Source organism: Pyrgilauda ruficollis, unplaced genomic scaffold, assembly GCF_017590135.1.
Source record: "Pyrgilauda ruficollis isolate IOZ18807 unplaced genomic scaffold, ASM1759013v1 scaffold7, whole genome shotgun sequence".
Classification (NCBI taxonomy): Eukaryota; Metazoa; Chordata; class Aves; order Passeriformes; family Passeridae; genus Pyrgilauda; species Pyrgilauda ruficollis.
Window position 1 is genome coordinate 8,278,216 of NW_024528821.1, and position 23,577 is coordinate 8,301,792.

Sequence of the window (23,577 nt, forward strand, 5' to 3'; positions counted from 1 at the left end):
GATTAGTGGATTGTAGCAACACAGGACAAAGCACAACAAAAATTAAATGTGTTCAGGCCAGTTTGTGCTACAAAGTTGGTACAACTGGTTACTACACTGAAATTAGTATATATTATCTCAATTCACTCCATCTGCTGCATCATACAGAATAATTTCAGGAATGGTTGGAAGGCTTACCTCAAATATACTTTGAAAGTTTGATTGTATTCATTATATATCAGATTTTAACATCCTCTTCTGTCTTTCTTAGTCTGTTCACAGTTTTCCAGAGGAGTTTATGCCATCTTTGGATTCTATGACCAGATGTCCATGAACACCCTGACATCATTCTGTGGAGCCCTTCACACGTCCTTCATCACACCGAGCTTCCCGACAGATGCAGATGTGCAGTTCGTCATCCAGATGCGGCCAGCGTTGAAAGGAGCCATCTTGAGCCTCTTGACTTACTATAAGTGGGAAAAGTTTGTGTACCTCTATGACACAGAACGGGGTGAGCACTGTCATTTTGACTGATTTTCTGTTTCATAGCTTGCTCTAAGTATTGCCAGCATCAGTACGTGCAGCCCAGTTTTCTTGGGGATGTAGGTAGAATGTTCTGAAGGAGCTAAAGTGAATGGATAAATGACCAGGAGGCATCTTCATGTTACTGATAACTTTTAAGGAGATTGTCTGAGAATAGTGTTAGCAGAGTAAGTATTCAATTGTCATGCCTGGTTTCCACTGAGCTGCAGACTCCACACTTGCCAGGGTGTTTGAGTCCTTGCAAAATAAATAAGGTCAACACTGTGAAAAAGGCTGATAAGCAGGACCTTCCACTGTGCATGACATTGCAAATCCCACGCCACTTTACATAGATGCACATTTCTCCTGTCAGTGGACAAAGGCAATCCTTGCTAAGATACACACTGGAGATGTCTAAGCATTAGTAATGGTCTAAGCATATATTGTGTAAGATCTCTGCTGGAGCCCAGAGAAAAAGGTGGGGAAAGAAAAAAAATGAAGCTTCTTGCCTAAGCAAGCAAATACTGATCCAACAACAGGAACAATGTAGCTCTAGATAGCTCATATTCCAGAGACAAATTGAGATACATGCCAAGAATGACCAGAGTTATGTTTAAGTGGAAACGTATTAAAACCAGCGTGTTCATACTTAAGCCAATTGTTAACTACTAATAAGCATAAAATGTAGCAAAAATATGTCTAGAAAAATCTGTCAAAAGAGAACTAGACATCAGAACCATTTTCTGTGAGGAATCTTTCAGCTGCCACCTGCTCTGAGTGTATTGAATTTGCTGAATTTCTGCTTACAGATTTCACCTGGGTAGCATTTTTTATATCAAATAGATGTGCCACTGCCCTTCTTACCAGCTTTATGATTTTCAACTTCAAGAAATTTTTCAGATCAAAGGGATCTCAGTAGAGACAAAGAAGCTTCGATTCTGTTCCTGGCTCCCATGACAATATTTCCTTAGGCTACTGCATATTGTTAAGGATCAAATCTTCAGTGGGTGTGCTTTTCACGTTGAAGAATAGTAGCATCACCCAACTAAGAACCCAACTGAAACCTAAAACGTCATGTATTGAAAAAGTAATTTTCAGTCTGATTTAGGTGAATGCCAAGCATTTCAAATTTTCTGAGTGATTTGGAGGTGTTAACCATTTCTAGCACTGAAAAACCCTAGCTGTGAGATTAAGTAGGATAATATGGAGAAGTTGAGAATGCCATTACTTCTGAAATCTTGTAAAATCACTACCCATAAATCTGTTTTTCTGGCTTAGTCCACTTTTAAATGAAAGCTCCTGTGAATAAGCAGTTTGTCTGAGTAAGAAAGGCTTATTTGATGTGGCGAAATACAATGAACTTACAGTGTGTGATGAAGTAAAATGCCATTAGTTCCAGGACTGATGAAACTTACCATGATTAAGGCTAATAAAGTTTGCTTTGGAAAGAGTTTAACGAGTCATTCAAGAAATTTGGCACTTTAGACAGGAAAAATCATCCAAAGCAATAACAGTTTCACTAGAACTTGTCTAGTTGACATAACTGTCAGACTAAGTGAGATAATAACAGGAGTCAGGAGGAGGGGAGACTTGCAACCTCAAACTTGCATTTATTTGCAGTTCTCAGTGTGTACAATCTTTAGGTAGACACAGTCTGAGCTTGTTATCATGGCTAATCCCTTTGGAACACTTTACTCATAATCTTACAAGGGCTAGCCAAAGTCTTGCTGTGACCTCCAGTGTCTCACAACGGTGTTAGACTGGCCCTGTGTTATGTCAGAGTGACAAATCTGAGTGAGATGACAGTGAAGGTCACTGTAGGATTATAAAATGTAGCACAGGGCAAGATAAAGGACAACTGTGTCTTTAGCATGGAAGAAGCATCAGTACATATAGGAAGCTTGATGATGGGATTTAAGTTGTTTGGGGTAAACTTATATTTGGCCATCTTATTTGTTCTTCCTAGTTGTTGCTGTTTGGTAACATACCTATTATTTGCTAAGTTGGGAAAAAATGAACAGTTTATTAGCCTCACTTACTGCTGTTTTAGTTTACTTCATAGAAATTGGTAGCCATCCTATCAAGAGTTTTAATTCTTCTAGTATTATAATAAATTAGGAAGTTTACCATAGGAGAGATGCAGGACAATTAGGTACTGAGAAATGGAGGTTAGATTCCTTTGAGGAGTGATAATCATGTGGTACCTGAAGCATTTGGCAATTCCAGTAAGCTCACCAATTTGTTGTGATAGGCCTTCAAATGCCTAAATAATCCCCAAAAGTTTGGACGGTAATAATGGGGAATGACTGCTTGTGTCAGGTAGTGAATAGACTGTACATGTTCTTTTGCTAAGAAATGCAAACACTAGAGCTGTCCCAACTTTTAATAATTCCTGTCTTGGATACTGAACGGCTTTGGGGCACAAACACTGCAGAGAGAATGTGTTGAGCAGTTAATTGTCAGTTCCTGAGATAAACTATCATTTAAATAGTGCATTTCTAGGAATATTATAAACTCGCTGAGAACCTGAGAAATCACTAAATATCAGACTGTTCTTTCTTATGTTCAATATTATTTATGGACTGAACTGATGTTGTAAGTAGCTTTACCATATTCAGCTGAAGTGAAGCACCACCATGTATGAAGCATTGCATATACTGCTAATACCACAGCATATTACACATGCCATACAAAACTGAGTAAAGGTTCTTGTGGTTTATTGAACTCTTTTCGTTTAAGCTTAGGAAAATGCAGCTTTGTAGAATTGTTTTCTTTTTGTTCTTTACCATCAAGTCGTGTAATTGCATGGTTTCCTCCTCAGTGATATTATGTACAATACTGTGGTGTTTGGCTCCTGCAGTGAAGACCAAAGATAAATCTCAAACAACAGAATAAAATTAAGATGTGTAATTACACAGATAGGTGGTGAAGCTTTTAATCAGTTGAGTGAGTGTGTACATTGTATATACTTACATTCTTAAGTATAAAATAATATTTTCTGTTGCTATGAAATGACTGCAGATTGTGCTGTCAAATGCATATTTATGTGAAGGTGTAAAATTCAGTTTCTTGAAAACTGCTAAAGCACACAGGAAAAGAAAAGGTGAGATTCATTAATTTCACCAGCAAGAAGTATGTGTTATTGTTAATTTCAGTTGATAAATTTATTCTTCTACTAAGAAACAGAAATTTAAGAGAAATACCAAATTACATGTCTCCTCTAGTACCACCAGGAAAAACCCAAAACATGCTTTTCAGAGTGCAATGATACTTTAGGAAATGGCTGCTAAGGGAAGAAAGGACATTAAGTGGTGTGTAGAAGAAACAATCATATGTTCACTCCATGCCACATGCTTTTAGTTCATGTGAAAGGGAAAGGCAGGGTTGCTTTCTGTTTGTGTTAACTCACATCAGTAAGTTGACACTGTTGGTTGCTGTGATGCGTGCAAAATATCTGATTAATTGTGTGGTGCTAACTGCCTCGGTAGGCTTCTCTGCAGTAGGACTAAGACTAATTGAGATTATGTCAGGATGAGATGAGGTGAGGTTATGTACAGAAAGCTATTAAGAATTTAGGTGCACTTTTCAGGAAAGTCACCTTTTGTATCTCATGTTGAGGATTACGTTTCATCAGAATACTCAGGTTTACTTTCAGTCTTCAGCTCTGTCTCTTCTCTTGCTTTACCTTAAATCAGATGTTGTTCCACTGAATTCAGTGAACTGAAGTAACACAGGTGTGAATGTGTGCAGAAGTAAACTTGCGGGTTTCATAATCATCTTATTGTTGCTTGAGAGTGTGAAATACTTCTTAATTATAAAAATGGTATGGTGAACTGTAATACTGAAGCTTTTGTTTATTTAAATTTTCATTATGTTAAGTAACATTTTGGTTTATTTTTGCCAGAGAAACACAGTTTTGTACAGATTGTTTGCTTTCCATCTGTCAATGTAACACAGATGTTTTTTTCCTAAGTTATTTTGATTTGTCATACCTACTCTGCACAAAGACGTGTATTTCTGTCAGGCAGATCATTTAAACAAAACCACTCCAAGTGATTTATGTGATTTGCATCTAGTCTTCAGGTCATGGGTCATTACAAGACAGGAAAGTGGCCAACTGTGTTTGTGTAATGCCTTCCTACTCAATGGCAGCTCAGTCTGGACAGAGGTATGGAGACATCACAGGTTTTTTGTGGCATTGTAAGCAAACCCCTCACTAAATCTGAAGTTCTTCTGTCATTTGGTTTTGATTTAGTCTATCAGTAGATATCTAGCAAGACCTAAAGTCAAGGAAAAAAAGCCTTAATAAATATGGTTATTGTTGGGTAATTTTTTTTTTCATTGGCTAGCAGTGACTGGATGAAGGCTGAGGCAGGGAAGTGTTAATCTAATGCCCCAGGTTATTTGGCTAAGGAGAGTTGAAAATGTTTGCTTTAAAAGCAATTACATCTTTAATCCTTGCTGCTACCAAAAGACAAACATTTGACTTGAATGTAATGGATAGGTAAGGGTACAGAAGGCCTCAAAATATAGGTTCAGAAAATATGACCAGTCCTATTTCTTCTAAATATAAAACTTCCTGGTGCTCTGTTGCATAAAGAAATGCCAGGTGAAAAGAATGGGGAGAAAAAAAGGTACAACTGGAAGCTTTTCAGTGATCATGTGTAAGGCATCAAATTGCCTTAAAATGGGTTCAGCACAAGGCAATGAGGTCTGATTCCCTGCTGCTGCTGAAGACAAAGAACAACTCTGTTGAGTTCTGCTTTTGCAGAATGAGGTTAGTTATCTATTGCTATCAAAGGACAAGACACTTCTGTACTGCTTTCCCTGGGGAATGGGAGATTGGAGCTGATAAAAGTGGTATGTAGAACCAGGCTCATTATAGCTTCCACAAAATTAAATTGATGGGTTTTTGGGTTTTTTTTTAATTAAGAGTTGCATTGAAAGGTACTCCTATGTAGAATGTAACTTTTTTTTTTTTTTTTTTTGGTCAAAATGTGGGGTAGGATTAATTTTTATGGAATCTAAAAGGACTGTGCTTTAGTACTTGGTAGATTCCTAGAGATTTTAGAATTTTGAGTTCTAGTGGACCAACTCTCCCCTGAAAACAACAATGAAGAATGTAAACAGAGAGTGACTGACCCCTGTTTAAAAGCACCTTCCATCAGCAGAGAAGTGCAAAAGAGCTCCTCCTTCTACATAGCTCGTTTCTTAGACTCTTTGTCTTTCTGCATGTCAGGAAGTTTTATTATAAAGATCATTCTTCAATGAAGGGGAAAATAAAAATCGTGGTAGTAGCTGCACCAGCATTAGTAAACCCTGAATTCAGTACCTGCTGTTCAGTCAAATGTCAAAAGAACTGATAGCTGAGCTGTTCATTAACGTGTTTATTCTTCAGAGCAGGGGAGTTATCCCACTAGCTGAAAAACATCTCTGAATCCCTTACATAAAGAAAAAAGGAATTAACAGTGGCTTACAGTTTTCTCAGAATTAAACATGGACTTGGTCCGTTTTAAAATTTTAATTCTTGTTTGCTAGTACGTTTATACCTGCTTAATTCTTCTCAGTTGTGCCTATGAGGTTGATGCATTGAATTTTGCTTACACTTTCAAAAGTATGAAAGGTTCTAAAATGTTGACATTTTCTTCTGTAAGTATCAATCTGTGGTGAAGAATAAAGCAACATATAAAGCTTGTTTGGGAGCCTATAAAATAAAAGTGACCTATAAAAAAAAGCCTATAAAAAAGTGACCACAAAACGGAGAGTTACTACAAATTTTGATTCTTCTGAGTTTTTTGGCTCTTTGCAGGAGTGTTTTGGTCAGCAGTCCAGGATCATGGGAGTGACATGGAGACAGTATCAATTGCTGGCATTTAAGTAGCTATGTAGATAAGCTGTCTCATTCTCCTTTCCCACTTTATATAGTGTAGGGAGTCAAATCCTGCCAAGGCCTCCCCTGTCACAGGACCAGGTGTCACAGGTCTCTTACATTCTAAGACTTATGTGCACCAGTAACTGCCGTGCAGAAATTTTCTTCTAGGTCAAAAACAACTTGCAGCATGGCCATAAAATGTGGCATCTTTTGCATGGCTTTGCTTGAAAGGATGTGATGTAGTTTCAGGTTTTCATGCTCTGCTACAGCAGAGAACACACACAGTGTAAAGATCCTTATGATAGAATATCCAGTCTTTAGATTTAAAGAACAGTCATACTCACTGTACTTAGATGCAATAGGAAAATGATTGGTTTATTTCACTATCGGTCTTTTGGGCATGAGTGATTTTACCATCTTATAATACCTAGAATTTATATTTCTATAGGGTTTAAAGTCATAGATACTGCTTAGAGATGTTTGTATAAAATAAAAGTAATTTAACCTCACAAGGAGGCAAACCTTGACATACATATTTAGGGCACATTGTTTCATTGCTTTCAACAGTATAATGTATGAACCAAAGCTCTATTCAGGAAACAAGCCAGGACCTTAATTGAAATATTTCAGGATTACTTTACTGTTTGATTTTACTGCCTAAATATGTTCAGGAATAATCTGAGTCTGAACAGTTAAATCTAGCTTTTGATGTTCACTTTCCATTTATTTCTTCTGAAATCTCTGAAGTCTCATACCAACTCCTTTTATCTTGGTCTCTGTGGTACACAGATATAGAAGAAAGCCCTTTCACTGATCCTTGCCCAAACAAACATTGAGACCCTGTGTGGGAGAATGGATGTTGGCTGGTTTTTAGGTGGACTGAGAGCCTTAAGCTTTTTTCCTGATCTTTCCCATTAGCTGCTATTTGTTTAGCTTACCCTGGTAATCACTTAAACCGTTTTACTAGCTTAGGAACAAGAGGAATGGATCAACTTTGAAAGTCATCCAGCATGAGATGTATCATGATGGCAAGATGCAGCTTAAGACCAACAGCACAGAGTTCATGGGGGTATTCTGTATGGCAGCTTTGTGCCTCTTTACAGTAGTTGTGTACACACAGTGGGCTCAGTTTGGTGTTGAGATGCCCGGGCTCCATGCCTGAGCATCCCTTGAAGCTGTTGGAACACACACTATTGTCAGCAGGGTTTTCCAACAAGAGGAGTAACTGCATATGTACAATATATTTGTGTCTTGCTCCATGGAGCCGTGGAAAATAAGGAAGTGTGTCAGCCCATTCATAAAGAAAAGGGTATTACAGTATCCTCATATCCACATTCACACTGAGTGTGAATCCAGTTGTGTTTGAGCAAGTGTCGGAGTCTGTCTTGACCTTATGTGAAATCAGGTCATAAACCTGAGGCAGAACATTCTGAATACAGAGTAGAAATGGGCAGGTTCAGGATAAATGATGTCTGGAGGTCTAAAGTAGGATGTGTCCGTCCTTGTTTTACTGATGAAAGCAGCCAGAATCCTCAGGATCATGAGCTGAGGCCCTGAATATCCTGTTTGTAGTAAACAGGAAAACCAGCAGCATTGCTACTCACCAATGCCTTGCAGAGATAAGTCTGCAAATTATTGTATTTATAAACTGAGTTGGGTAAATGCATGCCTTTAAATATTTAATCTTTTCATAAATATGCATGTTTTTTCAACTTTTGGTAGAGCCGTAACATTTAATTTTTTTCATTGTGTGCACAAGTAATTTAAGTGGCAGATGCTTTTGTTCTCAGTTGATTTTATGTCTGCAACAACAAGGCTTAAATGGTCAGAATCTCACTTTGCCAGACTTCCTGCAACAAAGCCAGTTTCAGCAGTTTCCAAGTGGAGGTGGAGTGGGGAGGGGATGAAAAGATACGTGAGAAGCATTGTTGGCCCTTTTGCTCTGAGGCAAAGGCAAGGACTTGACACTAAGCCAAGCCTTGGAGGTGATGGACAGGCTTTGCTTGGAACCAGAGGAGACAAGGTGGAATTTGTGGATCCTGGGAAGGAGATAGGACTTTTTAGACTTGGAAGGACGTCTGTAAAAAAGAAAACCTGTATGCAAAAGACTGAGAGTAAATTTTTATCAAACCTATTTATTTAGTCCATCTCACCCAACAGATCTAGGAGTGTCTGAAAGTTATTTTTCTTGATTTCATTATTTTACATCTCTATATGCAGCACAGCTTTGAAAGTCTGGAAGTCTTTGGTGTCTTCAGCATATGGATGCTCCAAGAAAGGCAGGCTGGCTTTACCTGGGAGCTTGGGCTGATTCTGTCCATGGAAGTAAATGGTCTTGCTGACTTAAAATCTGCATAAGGCAGCTGGTACTCTCAGTGGGACTGAGAGCAGCACTATTTAATACAAAATCAAGATGAAGCAATTTTCAAGTATGTACCAAGAAGAGATGTGTAACATAGTATGTGCACTTGCATTAGTATGTGAAGTTGACTACTTCAGTGGAGCAGCATGTTCTGGTTATCACAAGTTTTCCAAAGGAAGGACATTTTGACACCTTGCTCCTTAGTGCAGTTAGGGTGGCAGTTATTTAGCATGTTAGTATTCTTACAAGTTTGCAAATGTCATCACCTTTCTCTGGATCTTGACTGTGTTTGCTCTTCCAGTGCATCTTTCTTCACCTAGAAATTGGTCTTTCCTAGTGAGTAGACAACTGCTGCTAGTGGCCCGTGGTATTTATGGAAGAGTTGTTTCTTATTCACAACAAGGGAACAGGTTCCCAACATACCTGGGAGAGACTACACCCTTCTTTGAGCTTGGTGTGGTGGTGAGAAGGTGATTTTCAGCCCAAAAGAAATCAAATGAACCATTCACTGGGTGAAGAACTTCTGTGGAGTGAGCACAGGCTGTTGTAGCTTAATAGAATGACTGTCATAGTTGGAAGTAGTAAAAAACACCAAACACAAAGGACATTTTTCCACTGCTTGAGAAATACATGAGTAAAAGATGTCTCAACCATGAGTTAGTAAAGCAAAGCTTCTCCTTCCATAGAGTGTCCTCAGATGCTCCAAAACAGCTTCTCAGATGAGCAATGATACACATTTTCTTTTCTCACTACTAAAAGGGAGACTTCATATGCAGTTTGAATTTCTTTTGATACAGAACTATACCATGCTGGGTGAATGCTGTGTAAGAATTTAGCTTTGTTAAAGCCTTTGTGCTTTTGAAGCAGTTTTTATTTGATGGTCTCAAAAAGCAATGAGAGAATGTTGTATGCAAGGGGTTCCAGTCCCACTTTTCAGATGGAAGATTTGATGTACTGATCAGCAGGTTAACAACCTGGTCTTCATCTGCCTAGATGTATGGAAATACCTTTGAGTTGAAAGCACTGTGAGCTTTGGCTTAAGAGATGTGCAGAATGTCGTGCTGGAAGTCAGTGGCTATGGTTACTGATGAAAAGCAGTTTTTCATGCTCCTGAACAAGAGTTCCTTAAATTTTACCATGAATTTCCCTTTTCACCTAGAAAAATACTTGAACCTGTGAAGAACATCATAATGGATTAGTTAGAAGCTTTGTATTTAAGGTAGTTGTTTAAAGATGCTTGCCATGGAGTTTATATGAATGAATCCATTGGTTATGTCTTAGTACTCTCCTTCATCTGTGACACTTGGCCAATTTAGATGTAGTTTCTTCTTTCAGGCTTCAGAGAATTTACCAAACTAATTTGACTGCATGCCTTTTCCTTTCCAGAAAATATCAACTGTTTTAGTAAGCATAAAAATTACTTGAGTGCTTTGTAGAAGGAGAATAAATGTGAATGCATTTGTGACAAACCCACTCAGCTAGCAGGTAAAATGACCTTATATTGTATTTAGGTTAAGGAGTTTTTAAAGGGTTTTTTTCTCCAGCAGAGATAGATTTTTCTCTGGTTTCTCTTGAGACATTTAATATCACACCTCCTTTTTCCTTTTTTTTTTTTTTTTTTTTTTTTTCTCCCCTTTTTTTTTTTTTTTTTTTTTTTTTTTTTTTTATTTCCCTTCTTGCAATTCAGATTAGGACAGCACTGTGAGCCAGTATTTCAGGAGGTATATAAGATATGCTAGTACAGTGGGATGAAAAATAGCTCCATAAAGTGATTAAGTATTAATCTCTAAAGAAAAAAAGTTAAAATTTCCTGACATGAATTTTATACTTGGTAACAAGTAATTATTCATTTCTTCAACTCTAGATGCATAGCTTTTCCTGGCCACCTCTTGCTTTGATTCATGATGCAGAGAATCATTGGGAGGGAAAGGTGACCTGAGGTTTTATTCCTCCTCAGCCTGAGCTCATCGTGTTCACAGGCTGTTGCTTTGCACTTATAAGTATTTCTGACTTACCTTGGTTGTCAGCAGCCCAAGGAAACAAATCAGCAGTCAATGATTTGCACAGCTTAGCAGCATTATTCAGGGCCCCTCTTCAGTTTGTTAAACTGAACAGAGTTGTCATCTCTTAGAGCAGCAAAGTATCCCCTTTAATGCTGAAGTGCTTCTCCTTCAGTATTTAGGGCCAGGTTCCCCACGCACCACTCCACGATGCAGGTTAGCCCTGCAGTCTGGATTTACATCTGTGCTCCTTCCAGGCAGATGGGATAGAGCCTGAGTAAGGTGCTTTTGCCAAGGTAGTGGCTTAGTGAGCAGTGTGGGCTGGTGGGACACCCCTGAGAGTGAAGCATTTCACAAGGCAGGGCTGTGGCTGCTGGAGCACAGCTCGGGTCTGTGCCGTGCCCCAGCACAGCGCCTGGCGCTGGGAGGCTGTGAGCACAGGGCTGTGCTGGCACCTACCAGCAGCAGTCTGCGAAGGTTAGCACATACAAGAAGTGGCTGGTAAAGTTTCTTAGGAGCTTCTGATGTGTTGTTTGCTTAGAGGATATTTTTGTCAGTGCTGATAGTAATAATTTCATGCAGTGAATTGTCAGGGCTGTGCACATATTAGGTGTAAGAGGACTGCTGTTATTTGCATAAAATGCTAATGGCTTTGTAACATTTCTTCTGTTGTTTATGAAGTTGAGTTATTTCTCCACTCTATATTCATGCTCAGAAGAGCAGTAATTCATTTTGGTAACTCACATTTTGATAATCTGCCTAACTGTACTTGAGAACAGGTTATAAAGCAGCAGGACCACTCTGCGCAGTGCACTAAACCCTGCTGCCCAGGACCTAGTACACATCCAAATTCCTTTGTTCAGTTGTGGCATTTTTTAATCAGCACTTATGTGTTGTGAGCATTTAACTGGGACTTCTTTCCCCTTTGCAAAGTAAAAGAGACTTCTGGCTATTCTGTCTTAGCCTAATGAAAGGCTGTTCAGTGAAAAGCCCTTTTGCTCCTTTCCTGTTCTTGTGGCATGGCGTACAAAGCACTCTAAACACAGTGGCTCTGAGCTGTTCTTCAGCTGTCTAGATCTCATAGTCATAGTTAAGAGGACTTTTCTAGAGAAGAAAATGTATGAAAGTGGTCATTAAATATTTTCTGAGGGTACCTTAGAATATTTTAGACACTCTGAAACCATTAAATAATTATGGCAAATAATGCAGACATCTTCAGGTGTCTTTTTTAGCAAAAAGTGTTTCATGCTGGTCACTCTGAGGACATAATACTGTAATTTTTGTAGCTATATATGGCTTTGTAAATTCATCCTATGATCTCCTTGGTGATATAAAAATAATGATGTAGTCTCAGAATTAACATGGGAAAGGATTTATTAAAACCCTTGGGTGCCTTCAATTGGAATGGAGTATTTAATACAGAAGTATGTGTGGTTCTAACAGATGAATGCATCAAATAAACTAAAATGTTGGATGGAGGTATAATATAAACAGTATTTTTACTCTATTGAATGTAATTTTCAGTCACATTATGTCCTGCTGAGCCACCTATTTCAAAAAATCCATACTTGTCGCACATTTTTACGAAATGCCAGGGTCATATACTACACTGACCTCCATCTATGTGCATTAATTCATCAAAAAATTAATTTGATGAGTTTAAGTCAGAACTGCAGTATGAAATCCTTTCAGTGCAATTTATTTATTTTGCCAGCATTATAAATACATAACACCATTGTAGACTGGATTCTGTCATGATCTGCTGCTACAACTGAAGGTACTGTAAGTGTGTTTCTAGATCAAAGAGTGCTATTTGCTCCAATCTTAGTTCTTACTGGCTTTTTTCCCCCTGCTTAAAAAAGGAGATAGGATTTTAGGAGCCAATATTAGTCTACAGTTTGTGTAGTTTAGCACATCTTTTATTAGCAAGATAAGGCTTTATTCTTATTCAAGGGGAATGAACAAGAAAAAAAGAACAAAAATAAGGATATGAAAAATAAAGAAGCCAGTCTCCTGACATTGTTTGGCTCAGCAAGATCAAGCCTTTCAGCTGACTACCCCAGTGTCAGTAATTGCTGTGTAGATAGAATTGCCTATTGCTCAGTAGTGCTGGCATTATCGATCAGCCGGGTTTGTCCATGAGCTGACAGTGATAATCTCAAATTAGATCAAGTTTTTATTAAAGGAATAAAATCAAATCATGCCTGACTGTAGACAAATAATAATGAGTTATATAAACACATCATTATTGCAGTACCATTTTTGCAGAGATTTCTTGAAAGTAAAGCCCCCTGGGTCTTTTCTTCCTGCCATTTGTTACACAGTTCTCTGGGCTGGCCTGTGGATTTTTAATGGCTTTGTAATGGTTGCCACAAGGAGGTGGAGAGGAGGGGGTGGGAGTGGAGAGCTGAACTTCTCTTTGAAAGGGGAGGTGTTTGAGGGGGAATACAAGGATGCATAAGTTATTGCAGCCTCAAGGCAGCAGTAATTTATGCACTGACAGCTTGAGTTTCATGCTATGCTATTTTAGAAAGCCTCACAATGAACTGTCTCTGTTACACAAGTGTCTGTGGTGCTTTAAGAGATATTCCACTTCATGGAGACAGTTTGAAGAAAAACTTTTGGAACACATTCATCACAATGTTGTAGTTGTCCTGTTTCAGTAAGAAAAAAAAGAGTCATAAGAAAGCAGACTTATTTTCCACATCTTAACATGTATTTGAGTGCCCTGACTTCTGGTTTTAGATAAGTTGATGTAAGTGAAAATTGTCTGCATCGTAGTATTTTAGTTATTATTGCAGTCATGCTCTCTGGAACCACTTAGCTACACTTTACAAAGAAAACAACAAAATGGATGTGAATGGCAGACATTTAATAGTGATTCTTTTGGTTTTCATGTTTTCCTTATGCTGCAAATCAGAGGAGTGTATAACTGCACATAAAAGACCAAACACTGTTTCCCTTTTGACATGACCATATAGTAATATCTCTGTATTAAAGCATCATTTCCTTATAGGAAAGTATTCAGCTTGGTTGTTTGATTATGAATTCTCAATTATATAGCAGTAATTTTCATTATTTTAACAAATTATCATGAAACTCCACATCTGGAGGCATAAATAAAAACAGTGACTTCCACATTTTGAAGTGTGTAGAACTACACTGAGCTTTCATGAATAATATAACATACTGATGTAAGCAGCTATAGACCATTACAATTTAGATTTAATTTATGTAATCTCTGGGTTGACCTTCTTCAAAAACTGGCCACAGTAGGCAATGTAAGCACATCATTGTCTGTCTCATAGTGAATTTTAGGTGCCAGCTGCATCCTCATAACATTTTATTGGGTCTCATAGGAAGTTATGGATAAAAAGATAATGTGAGCAATGATGTTATTTGTTCTTAAGTTTTAAGCACTACTCGTATTGCATAGCTACCTTCTTCCTTTATGGGATATTAATTTGCATTTTTTTGCAGATAGTGTTTCTGTGACTTTAGTGACCTCCCTCTGACTCAAAAGCTGGGTTTTGTCAAAATGTTTTTAACATTGAAACTTTTACTGCAGGGAATTCAGACTGCTACTGGATGTAACCAAGTTAGCTCAGTTGTGTAAAAATCAGCATATGCCCCAGAGCATAGCAAAAGCCATTCATTGCATTTCTTTGAAGTGAAGCTATGCACAGGTGAAGATTTGACCTAATGTGTTGAAAAATAATTTCTTTACATGTCCATTTCAAGCAACAGAATTGTAACACAGAGACAAGAACTTGTACAAAACCATTCTTATAAAAGATTTAAAAATCTGCCCTTTTTTGATATTCAAATGTGCTCTTTTTTCTAAATCCCAGATAGGTAATCTTTCGTACTCCACATGAATAATGGATCCTATTTAAAGTGTTTGCTTAAGAACAATGAGTTCATTGTATCAATAATGAGAAGTTCTGCTGTGGACCACTTTGTAATATTTTGATTGTCGTGATTTATACCACTCTTGAGGTCAGATGGTAGAACTTCACTTAATTACTGTATTTAACCTGCAGTCATTAGTGAAGGTGGGGAGGGAATACATTTTTGCTTGGTTCTGCAACGTCTGTCACAATGGGGATTCTTGAGAACTACTTTAAACAAATAATTGCAGATTATTACAGTGGAGTGGAGGGAAACAGAGAGGCTTCAGTGGACATTTAGCTAGAAAATTGAGAATTAGCTTCAGTTTTATTACTTGAGGTGTTTTTATGGGAGTTACAGTAAGAAGAATCACGGCCTCAATTGTCACGCAGAGACCGGAGTCTAGGAGCAATAAAAGGGGAAATTGCTGTGTCACAAGGGAAACTGGTTTTCTGTAAACGAATAAAAATGATGTTATAATGATTTCTCTGTGATCCCTCAAGGATTTTTAGGGACATACTTGTTGAACCTGAAAGCTATTGTATTTCCCTGGTTTTAGGTTTTTTTAATGACTGTCCTGTACAGAATATTCCTTGGTGCAGTGTCTTCTTCTCAAGTAACTATTCACAGTCTTTTCTCATTTCCTTTCCAGGAATTTGTATTTTATTCTGTGATAACATAGCACTAGGCTCTTCAACATAAGTAAATGTATATTTTCCTGCCTGACAGAATTAAAGCTTAGAAAGAATAACTTAAAGTCAAGTGGAACCTGAGAAGGAGTGGGAAATGTTGAGTGAAACAGAAATTGCAAAATTCATTTTGGACCAAGCTGAAAAACGTCAGTTTTTCTGCAAGACATCTGGTCCATGCTATTTCAAGCCTAACTTTTAGTTTAATCTTTGTTCAGTTTTGAAAGTAAGCATCATTAACTTTCATTTCAAAAAATACATTCCTTCCTTTTCTTCAACCTGAGTTATAATTTCAGTCTGGTCTGCGTTAATTTATCATTGTGGTCCCTTTCTCTCCTAAAGGTCTGTTCTTCAATGAATGTAATGTTAATTGAAAAAAATGTCACCAGCTTTGTTACTGAATTAAAGAAGCTATAATTGCTAAAGGGAGATTTCCATAAACAGTGAGTGAAGTTATAAGCCCACATATGTAGGCAGGGTATCAAAAATTTGAGAGTGGCCACTGACCACACTTTACAGAAGGAAACAAGACAACAATAAACACACTGCTTTTCTTTGCTGAAGAGAAATTTATCAAGACTTTACTTTAGTAATATCCCTATATTATTTAAATATATTATCATATTGTTTTGTCCAAGAATATAATTTTACTGAGACTAGAATTACTTGAATACCTGCCTGTAGTTATCATCCACGCTTGGTTTTATTGTATTAATAACTGTTTGAAAATAAGGAAGTTAAGATACTGTAAGCATACTGTAAATATGTTCCTGTATTAAAATTGGTCAGAAGAAAATCAGGTATTTAGTTATGAATTTTATTTCATTAAATTATGAAATTATTGCCCTTCTGTATTATATAAAATTATTTGAAATTTATTTATCATTTATAGATAAATATTAGATAAATATAGATATTTATGGGCACATCCTAAATAAAAAGCATAAAATTATCATCAATGCATTTTGTTAAAACAAATATAGCAAGTTTTGGTTACAGTTGTTCAGGTGCAGAGCAAACTTTTCCATGTTTGTTTTATTTTCTGCTCACAGTCATCTTGTTCCCATGATGTTTCCATGCTCTTCTATAGTGATGATCATGCATTATCTTTGTAGATGTCTTAAACATTGTTTTATTGGTGGGAATGAGAGATGCTTTCCCTTTGCCCAAGTGTTAGTTTGTATTTTTGTTAGGAACTTGCCAGAACCATGTCTATTTGTAAGACCTACTCAAGAAGCACGGGTGGTGGGTGTAGGTTCCAGCCAGACAAAAGAGCCACCAGACAATGAGCAGTCAGGTTTGCTTGCTGTCATATTTCTTGCCTGTTACTTTCCAGACAAGCAGCCTAAGTTGTTATTTTTTTTTTGCCCCATACAGAAGATGAATGGTGCTTCCATACAATGCTGCTCCTATTGTGGTACCATAGGAGTCAAATGAAGCCGTGGTACAAAGTTGCACCTTCTAGTGGTGAGAGTATTTTTGCAGATGGAGTAGTTTACCTAGACAAAATGGAGTGTTAAGACTCTTATCTCTTAGTCCTGGTGGCATGTATTGTTAATTCTCACACTAGCCCACACAAACACTGGGATGAAAATCCTATTAAAACGGAGACCTTTTCCATCATCATATTCAGTTTTCAAAGCAAAAACCCTAAGCAGCAGGAAAGAGACTCTAAAATCCATGAAGCTACGTAACAAAAAATTGCCCTGCTAGTAAAGCAAGCTTGTTTTGTATTTCTTGTGGAGAATGGAGAAGTTGATGTCTCTACCATCAGCTGTGGCTCTGACTACAAAGGACCACTGCACACTATTGTGTTCTAGCAGCCAGTTCTAGCAGTGTTATACGAAGGCCCCTTCCAGGCCTCTGGTCTTTTTAGAGAAGTCAAACCACAAGATAATCCTTTTTTTCTTCTGAAATTAATAGAAACATGTAGTTTAAAAGGCAAGTCTCTGTACATTGGGGTCTTGTTTTCTAATGGTGCCTGGAAGAGACTTTATGCATGAACTGTGCTTGTTTCACTAATTGGATTGTTGCATTCAGCTGCTGTGAGTTGCTCTGACAATACCCAGTGGAGCCTCTGCATTTTGTGAGCGAGGGTACAATCATGGTGCATCAGTTTCACCACAAGTGTAGCTGTTTTAAAACCATCACATTTGCTGGCCACTCAATAAAGGTCATTCTGTTTGTGACAGAACAAGCCAGCCAGAAAAGAATTACATGGCTTCTGGCCAAAAAAAAAAATAAGGGCACCAGAGAAATATTTTATCTTTAAAGATGTCTCCCTTTATATTATTTTTTCCTTGGGATTATATCCAAAGAAATGAAGTGTATTATTCATGTGGCTTTTGGGAGAAAGAATATTTGAAATAGCCTTTTAGCAATGCATCACTGAGGTCAATATGTGTATGTCTGAAACAGGTGTTGCAGTTTTATTTACTACGCAGTGTAGAGGGATGCAGTCTGATCCATCAAATAAGGAGAAGCTGGCTTCCACCACATTCCACCTGAGTGTGGAACAACTGCTTTAATGCAGACTGAGTGCTGCTACGTCACAGTCTTCATCTCCCGCCTTTCTTTGTGCTGGTAATGTTATTCTGGAACACTTGGGAGAAAAGGCAATTTTGGTCTTCAAATGCCAAGTGAAAATTTAAGTAATTCTTTCAAAGACAACTGCTGGTGCAGGACCTCCCTGAGTATTTCAAAGCAGTCCCGTGGCACTGGAGTGTTAAAGGTGGGTCCAGAAGTGTTTGAAGGTCATGCTCAGTGTTGTTGCTCTGAGAAACTCTGTGAAGGGCACAGGAACTGAAGCTTCAGTAGGGAGTGAAATCTTTCTCAAATTGTCAATAATGTATTTGATTTAAGAGGAAAATCATTGAAGAAAATACAAATAATAGGAGGAGCTTTCCTGTGCCACACCAGATGTGCAGCTCCATTCAGAATTCCTAGAGGAGTCAGTGGGGGGTATGTCCAGTGTATTAGACTTTTCCATTCTGCTTGAATATCATGTCAGTTGGCCGTGAATTGACCTCTGCAACTTTCTAAAATGTGATAATTTGGATTAAAATTTACCCTTTCTCCCTTCTTTGGCCAGTATATTTTATATATTTTAAATTGGAATGGCAAAGGGTCTTTCCTGTCATTCAGGTTTAGATGCTTAGACCTAAACTGAGTATTTTTATAAAGTCTTTCTGAATAACGCACACCAATCTTCTTGGCAATATAGCTGGAACAATTGCAAATGGTCTCTGAATTCCCACAAAAATTCTACATGGCTTTAGCTGAAGCATATTTAGGCTAATATTAATTGTCAGTGTTTTAAAACTCTTGGCAGGGAACAGGCAAGATCTAGAACATACACGATTTAGCTCTCTTCCTGCTTCACTCCCAAGGTGTTATAGTTCCAGGGTGTAAGAGGGAGAATAAAATACTACTATATGTGGAAAATGAGGTGGGAGTATTATGTGGAAGGCTGAGGAATTAGAAAGTCAAGTTATTTCTTTTCTGCTGTTCAGGATGGATAATGTGATAAATCCACTCATCTCCAGAGTCCCGAGTCCAGAGGGCATTTGGGAGCGTGCTTATGACAGGCTGAAGGTCTGAAGTGGTTTATGCAAGAGTACCTGGACACTGATGTAACAAATCAGTGGAAGTGTAGAAGGGACGTGCTCCACTGCATGCCCATAGGACCATGGTCTCAGCCCTTTGTGTTTCCCAGTGCCTTTATTTTGAATCATCCCTCAGTTCCACATCATCCAAAGTGGCAGAGGTAAATCACAATGGGGAATTAAATCGAGTGGGAGCCATGAAGTGGAGCAGAGGAGGACAACAGTGCTGTTTCTGAAAGATAGGAGTGAAGACAACAAGACTTCTGTTACACTACAGGCAAAAGGGATATCCAAAGAATGAGGACAGAGGTGCAAAGTGTAGACCTTTTAAAACAGGGACAAAACTTGTGCTGCATTAAAAAGAAAAGGAATCAATGAAGTGATGGACCGTGCTCCAAACAGTGAGCAGGAGTATCTGGCACCGAGAGCTAAGACCTTAGTGGGAGCTGTTAAACATAGCAGTACAGCTGGAATGTGATTCTAGACCTCTTTTACACTATTTTACATAGCACTGTCATAATCCAGTGTTTAAAGAATATGCTTTATAAATGTTTGTGCTTTTATTGCCTTTTTTTTTTATCAGAAACAACAGTAATAGAACTTTTTGCTGTAAAAAGAAAGATGTTGGCTTGGTATTTCACTGCAGGGAGAGTGTTGTTTAGTATTGAGTGCAGTCAGGGGGGACCAGCTCCCAGGAGTTAGCACAGGCATCATATTTTGAGCCTAGAACATCTGTACATTAATAATTAGTAAGGTTAGATGGAAATTTCTTACTGAAGTCAACTCCATTTGCTTGCAGGCGTGACCGACCTGATTTTAACTTGTATTTCATACCTGCAGAGATAACTACAGTGGCAGGAAGTGTTAAAGAAATCTTACTTAGTTTACTTGGGGGTAAAAAACAGAAGTAAACAAGAAGTGTCACCCTACTGCAGGAGGGCAGTGATGGAATGAGAACCTTTTGGTTTACAGTATTGATTTGCACAAAACACAACATTTCCACTCTTCATACCAGGGACCTCCACTGTTCTCTGAAATCTTCCTTTGCTTGAATGACTAGAGTAGTGGTAACCTGGGAGATCTGAAGAACTATCAGTACTTGGGCCCCTAGCTGTGTATGCCAGTTATTGTATATTTTCTCCTTCAGATTAGATAATGCTAAAACTCTTGTATATTTTAGTTTGCTAACCATGCAATAAGATTTGTGAGGCCTTGTATTCATAGAAGGGTAGTCATGCATCAGTATAATATCAAAGTAAATGGAATAAAGGAGTTATTTTGTTTCACTGAATATCAGATTGAATATTCAAATAACATAAAAGTATTTTAAATAATAATAAACATTTGGCAGTATAATTATGTGTAAAGCCCAACATAATAGGAGTACTGAGCTTGTTTGGTCTCAAGGATGCACTTGCTACAGCTGCCTGTTTTGCAAAGCAATTCTGAGAAAACACTAAGAACAATTTAGTTTGAACCTATGAAAACAGGGGGTATATGGTTTATGCAACCCCTCTCTTGTAATAGTTAATCTACTGCCCTGCAGTAGATTGGAGTGGAATTTTCTATCTTCCTTTTCTTCTTCAAGGTAACGATTGATAGTCTGTCTCAGATATATGTACATCCCATTTAGGCAGACAGTCCTTATCTGTGCACTTGTTGAACATGTTACAGTGAAATAACTAATTAACAGCATATTCTGTAGAGAATTCTGTGCCACTTTTTAAACAGGCCACAGAGTACGTATCCTGAGATGCAGATATCCTATTTTGGTAAGTGATTTATAAAGGCACACAGGACAGGTCTTTCAGAGGTATTTAGGCTTTCAACACACAGAGAATGACATTGTGGAAAGCACGTCAATGAGAACTATGAGTGGCTGTCATTGAAGGCAGTGGAATGCAGGTACCTCAGCTGCTGAGGTTCTTCAGCATCTGCATCTTAATTGCCTTTGAAAACCTGTTCCCACCATCCTACCCAAGCTGCTTTTGGAAATGAAAGACAGATATCTGTGAAAACATTACCTCTGCTGCCCTGTCAGGTGAGCCTGTTTCTGAGAGAATCATAGGCAAAAGTACTAGTTGTTTCAAATTCTCTGGTTATTGCCATTTCTAGATCATTTAACAGAATATATGCTATTTACCAAGTACACATGCAAGAACAAGACTTTTTTTCTATATTTATAATATAAAACTAAGACACAGTTTTACATGTGCAGTGATTTTACTGAATCATCATACGTAGATATGAGTCTGTAGTTCAGCAGCAGTTAACAGAGATCTAGAGGACATGAATTCATGAAGAATGCATGACCTTTTGCTGATACCATTCTATGTTTGGTGATCCAGCAGTGTACACTTCCATTATGCTAATTTTTGGACAAATTTTGGGGGCATATGTCTGTCAAAAAGTTCTTTATATGCAGGACCAGGTTTTGCCCAGGGTAAGGGAAGGTTGAACATCTGCTGAAGTTGCCTCTGAAGTCGTATATGTTACCTGAGTCCGGTTTCCCTGTGAAGCCTGTCATACTGGTGTTTCCAATTGTCAGTTATCAGAGCAGTAAATTAGAAAAATTCTGCCCATGCCCAAGCAATGTTATCTTTTTTTTTTTTTTTTTTTTTTTTTCCTGAATATCCTGTGCTGCAGAAAAGTCTGGATCTGTAGACCAGACCTTGCTGATTTGTGGGGCCAACTCCAAGAGTGCCTCTGTGCTTCCTTCCCCAACTGAGCACATGGAAACTTGGAGAGATGAAGCCAGAGCTAAATGTTTGAATCACATTCTTGCCTCTGTTTAGTGAATCCTTATGCTGAAATACATTATACACATTTCTGTACAATGCAGCCTAATATTTCATGTGAGCTGCCCTCCTGAGCTAAATCAGGACCAGCATGTGCTGTAAGTGCCCAGAGATCTGACACACATCTGGGGTGTCTTACCCCATCTGAGCTTATTGTCTCCAACCCCTGTATTTAGAATGTGCAGAATAAAACATAGCAGCCAAAACATATTCTGTGTGTTAGGAGAGAAGGGATATCTGATGCTAAATGTCTGATTTTTGGTGCAACGAAAAAGACTTCCAATAGCCAAATGGTGTTACAAGGTTGAATAATAAAAGCAAGGCATTGTTTCCCCTTTAATCTCTTTCTTGAATAGCAGGTGAAGCCAAAGGGGTTTCCTGACTGGGAGGCAGTGGGAAGTCTCTAATCTGCAGGTTACATGGGCCTGTTGTGTGTCACCACCCTGCATAACAAACCAGGTTATTTTTGAGACACAGCATTATGCTGCAAGGAAGGGAGTTAGGTCACTGAGCCAGTCCAGCCTCCTTCTGCCCCTTATCTGGGTGAAGTGTTCTGCAAGGTAACTTGTTACCCCCAAGCTTTGTGCTGGGTCAGCTGTTGCCTGTTGATGCCACGTGAATTCTCCAGTAACTTTGTAAATTGTCATTCTGTGGTGTCACTACAGGAGGAATCAGTATAAAGCAGATCAGATCATACATTTGGTGCTCTGGTCAATGCAGGTGAACTATTTGTATGTTCAAGCTCAGTTCAGACCAAATCTGTGTTACCAAGTATTTAGCAGGTATACAGACTGGTTTAGAATTAATGAGAGGCCTTGTAATTAACAAACATGTCATTGTTATGAAGAGAAATGTACTGCAAAAATATAGGAAATAGTGATATATAAAAGCTTCATATTGCCAGCTATTAGCAAAAACGAGGCAGAAATAGGCAGCTGAGTGACACAAACTAAACACGTATGCAGACTGTGAATATGGATCCATAAATTATCATTTATATTACCATAAAAACTCATTTAAATTTCAGAATACTTTTAAGCTCAGTAGTCACCCTTTGATTGCTTTTTCTTTTTTTTTCTTTTTTTTTTCTTTTTTTTTTTTGTGTTCAGAATAAATAAAAGGAAATTAACTTACGGGTTGAGATATGAAACACATTCCAGCTGCAAGGACAATTAAAATGCTGGCTACTAAAGGGTGAGATGTTGATGAGGAGAGACTTTGAAAGGCTGATAGCATCTGTTAATGAAAATTCTCAGAGGCATAAGATCTGTTTGCTCAGGTAGTTTAGAAACTAAAAGTGTAGATAAAGGTTAGGAAGTGGAATAAATATTTTTCTAACAGGATCGACTGAAGGTCAGATAGTAAGAATAATTTTACTGTGTCTGAGGACAATTCAACTAGCATTATTTTTTTTCCCATACATTTATCTGAGGTGAATCCAGGAGGGGCTTTTTTGTGATGAATATGTATTTCAATTCATAGTCTGATTACCATAATCTCCTGTGATTGTTTCTTCAAAGGAACACTATTTATCACTTTTTAGACCTAGCAGTTCCAAACATGTTAAGAGAAGGCAGACAGCAATACTCCACACTCATGCTAAAAACCCTAATGTATCATGATAAAGAGTTAACTTGTATTACCAATATTTTTAAGTTTACAGCATACTCCGAAATTATGTTTTTCACTCTTTGAATATATGAAGCCAAGTTTTAGGTATTTCCAACATCCTATGCTGTTGATAAGTTTCTTTTTTTCAGAACGTCTACTGCATTTAAGAGAATAAAGACAGTGATTCTCTCTTTTGGCTAAAAAAGTTATTTAAGCTTAAAAAGAATTAATTTTTATTTGCTTTCTCA

The 23,577-nt window shown here is 37.9% G+C and overlaps 1 protein-coding gene across 4 annotated transcripts in view; it reads left to right on the forward strand.

Annotated features, from left to right (window-relative positions):
• GRIA3 (glutamate ionotropic receptor AMPA type subunit 3) overlaps positions 1-23,577 on the forward strand; it is a 143,672-nt gene that overhangs the window by 33,705 nt on the left and 86,390 nt on the right. For all 4 annotated transcript variants that reach the window (XM_041485258.1, XM_041485257.1, XM_041485259.1 and 1 more), the window contains exon 3: positions 251-490. In XM_041485258.1, the coding sequence (XP_041341192.1) occupies positions 251-490 (240 nt within the window). The remainder of the gene's footprint in view (positions 1-250; positions 491-23,577) is intronic.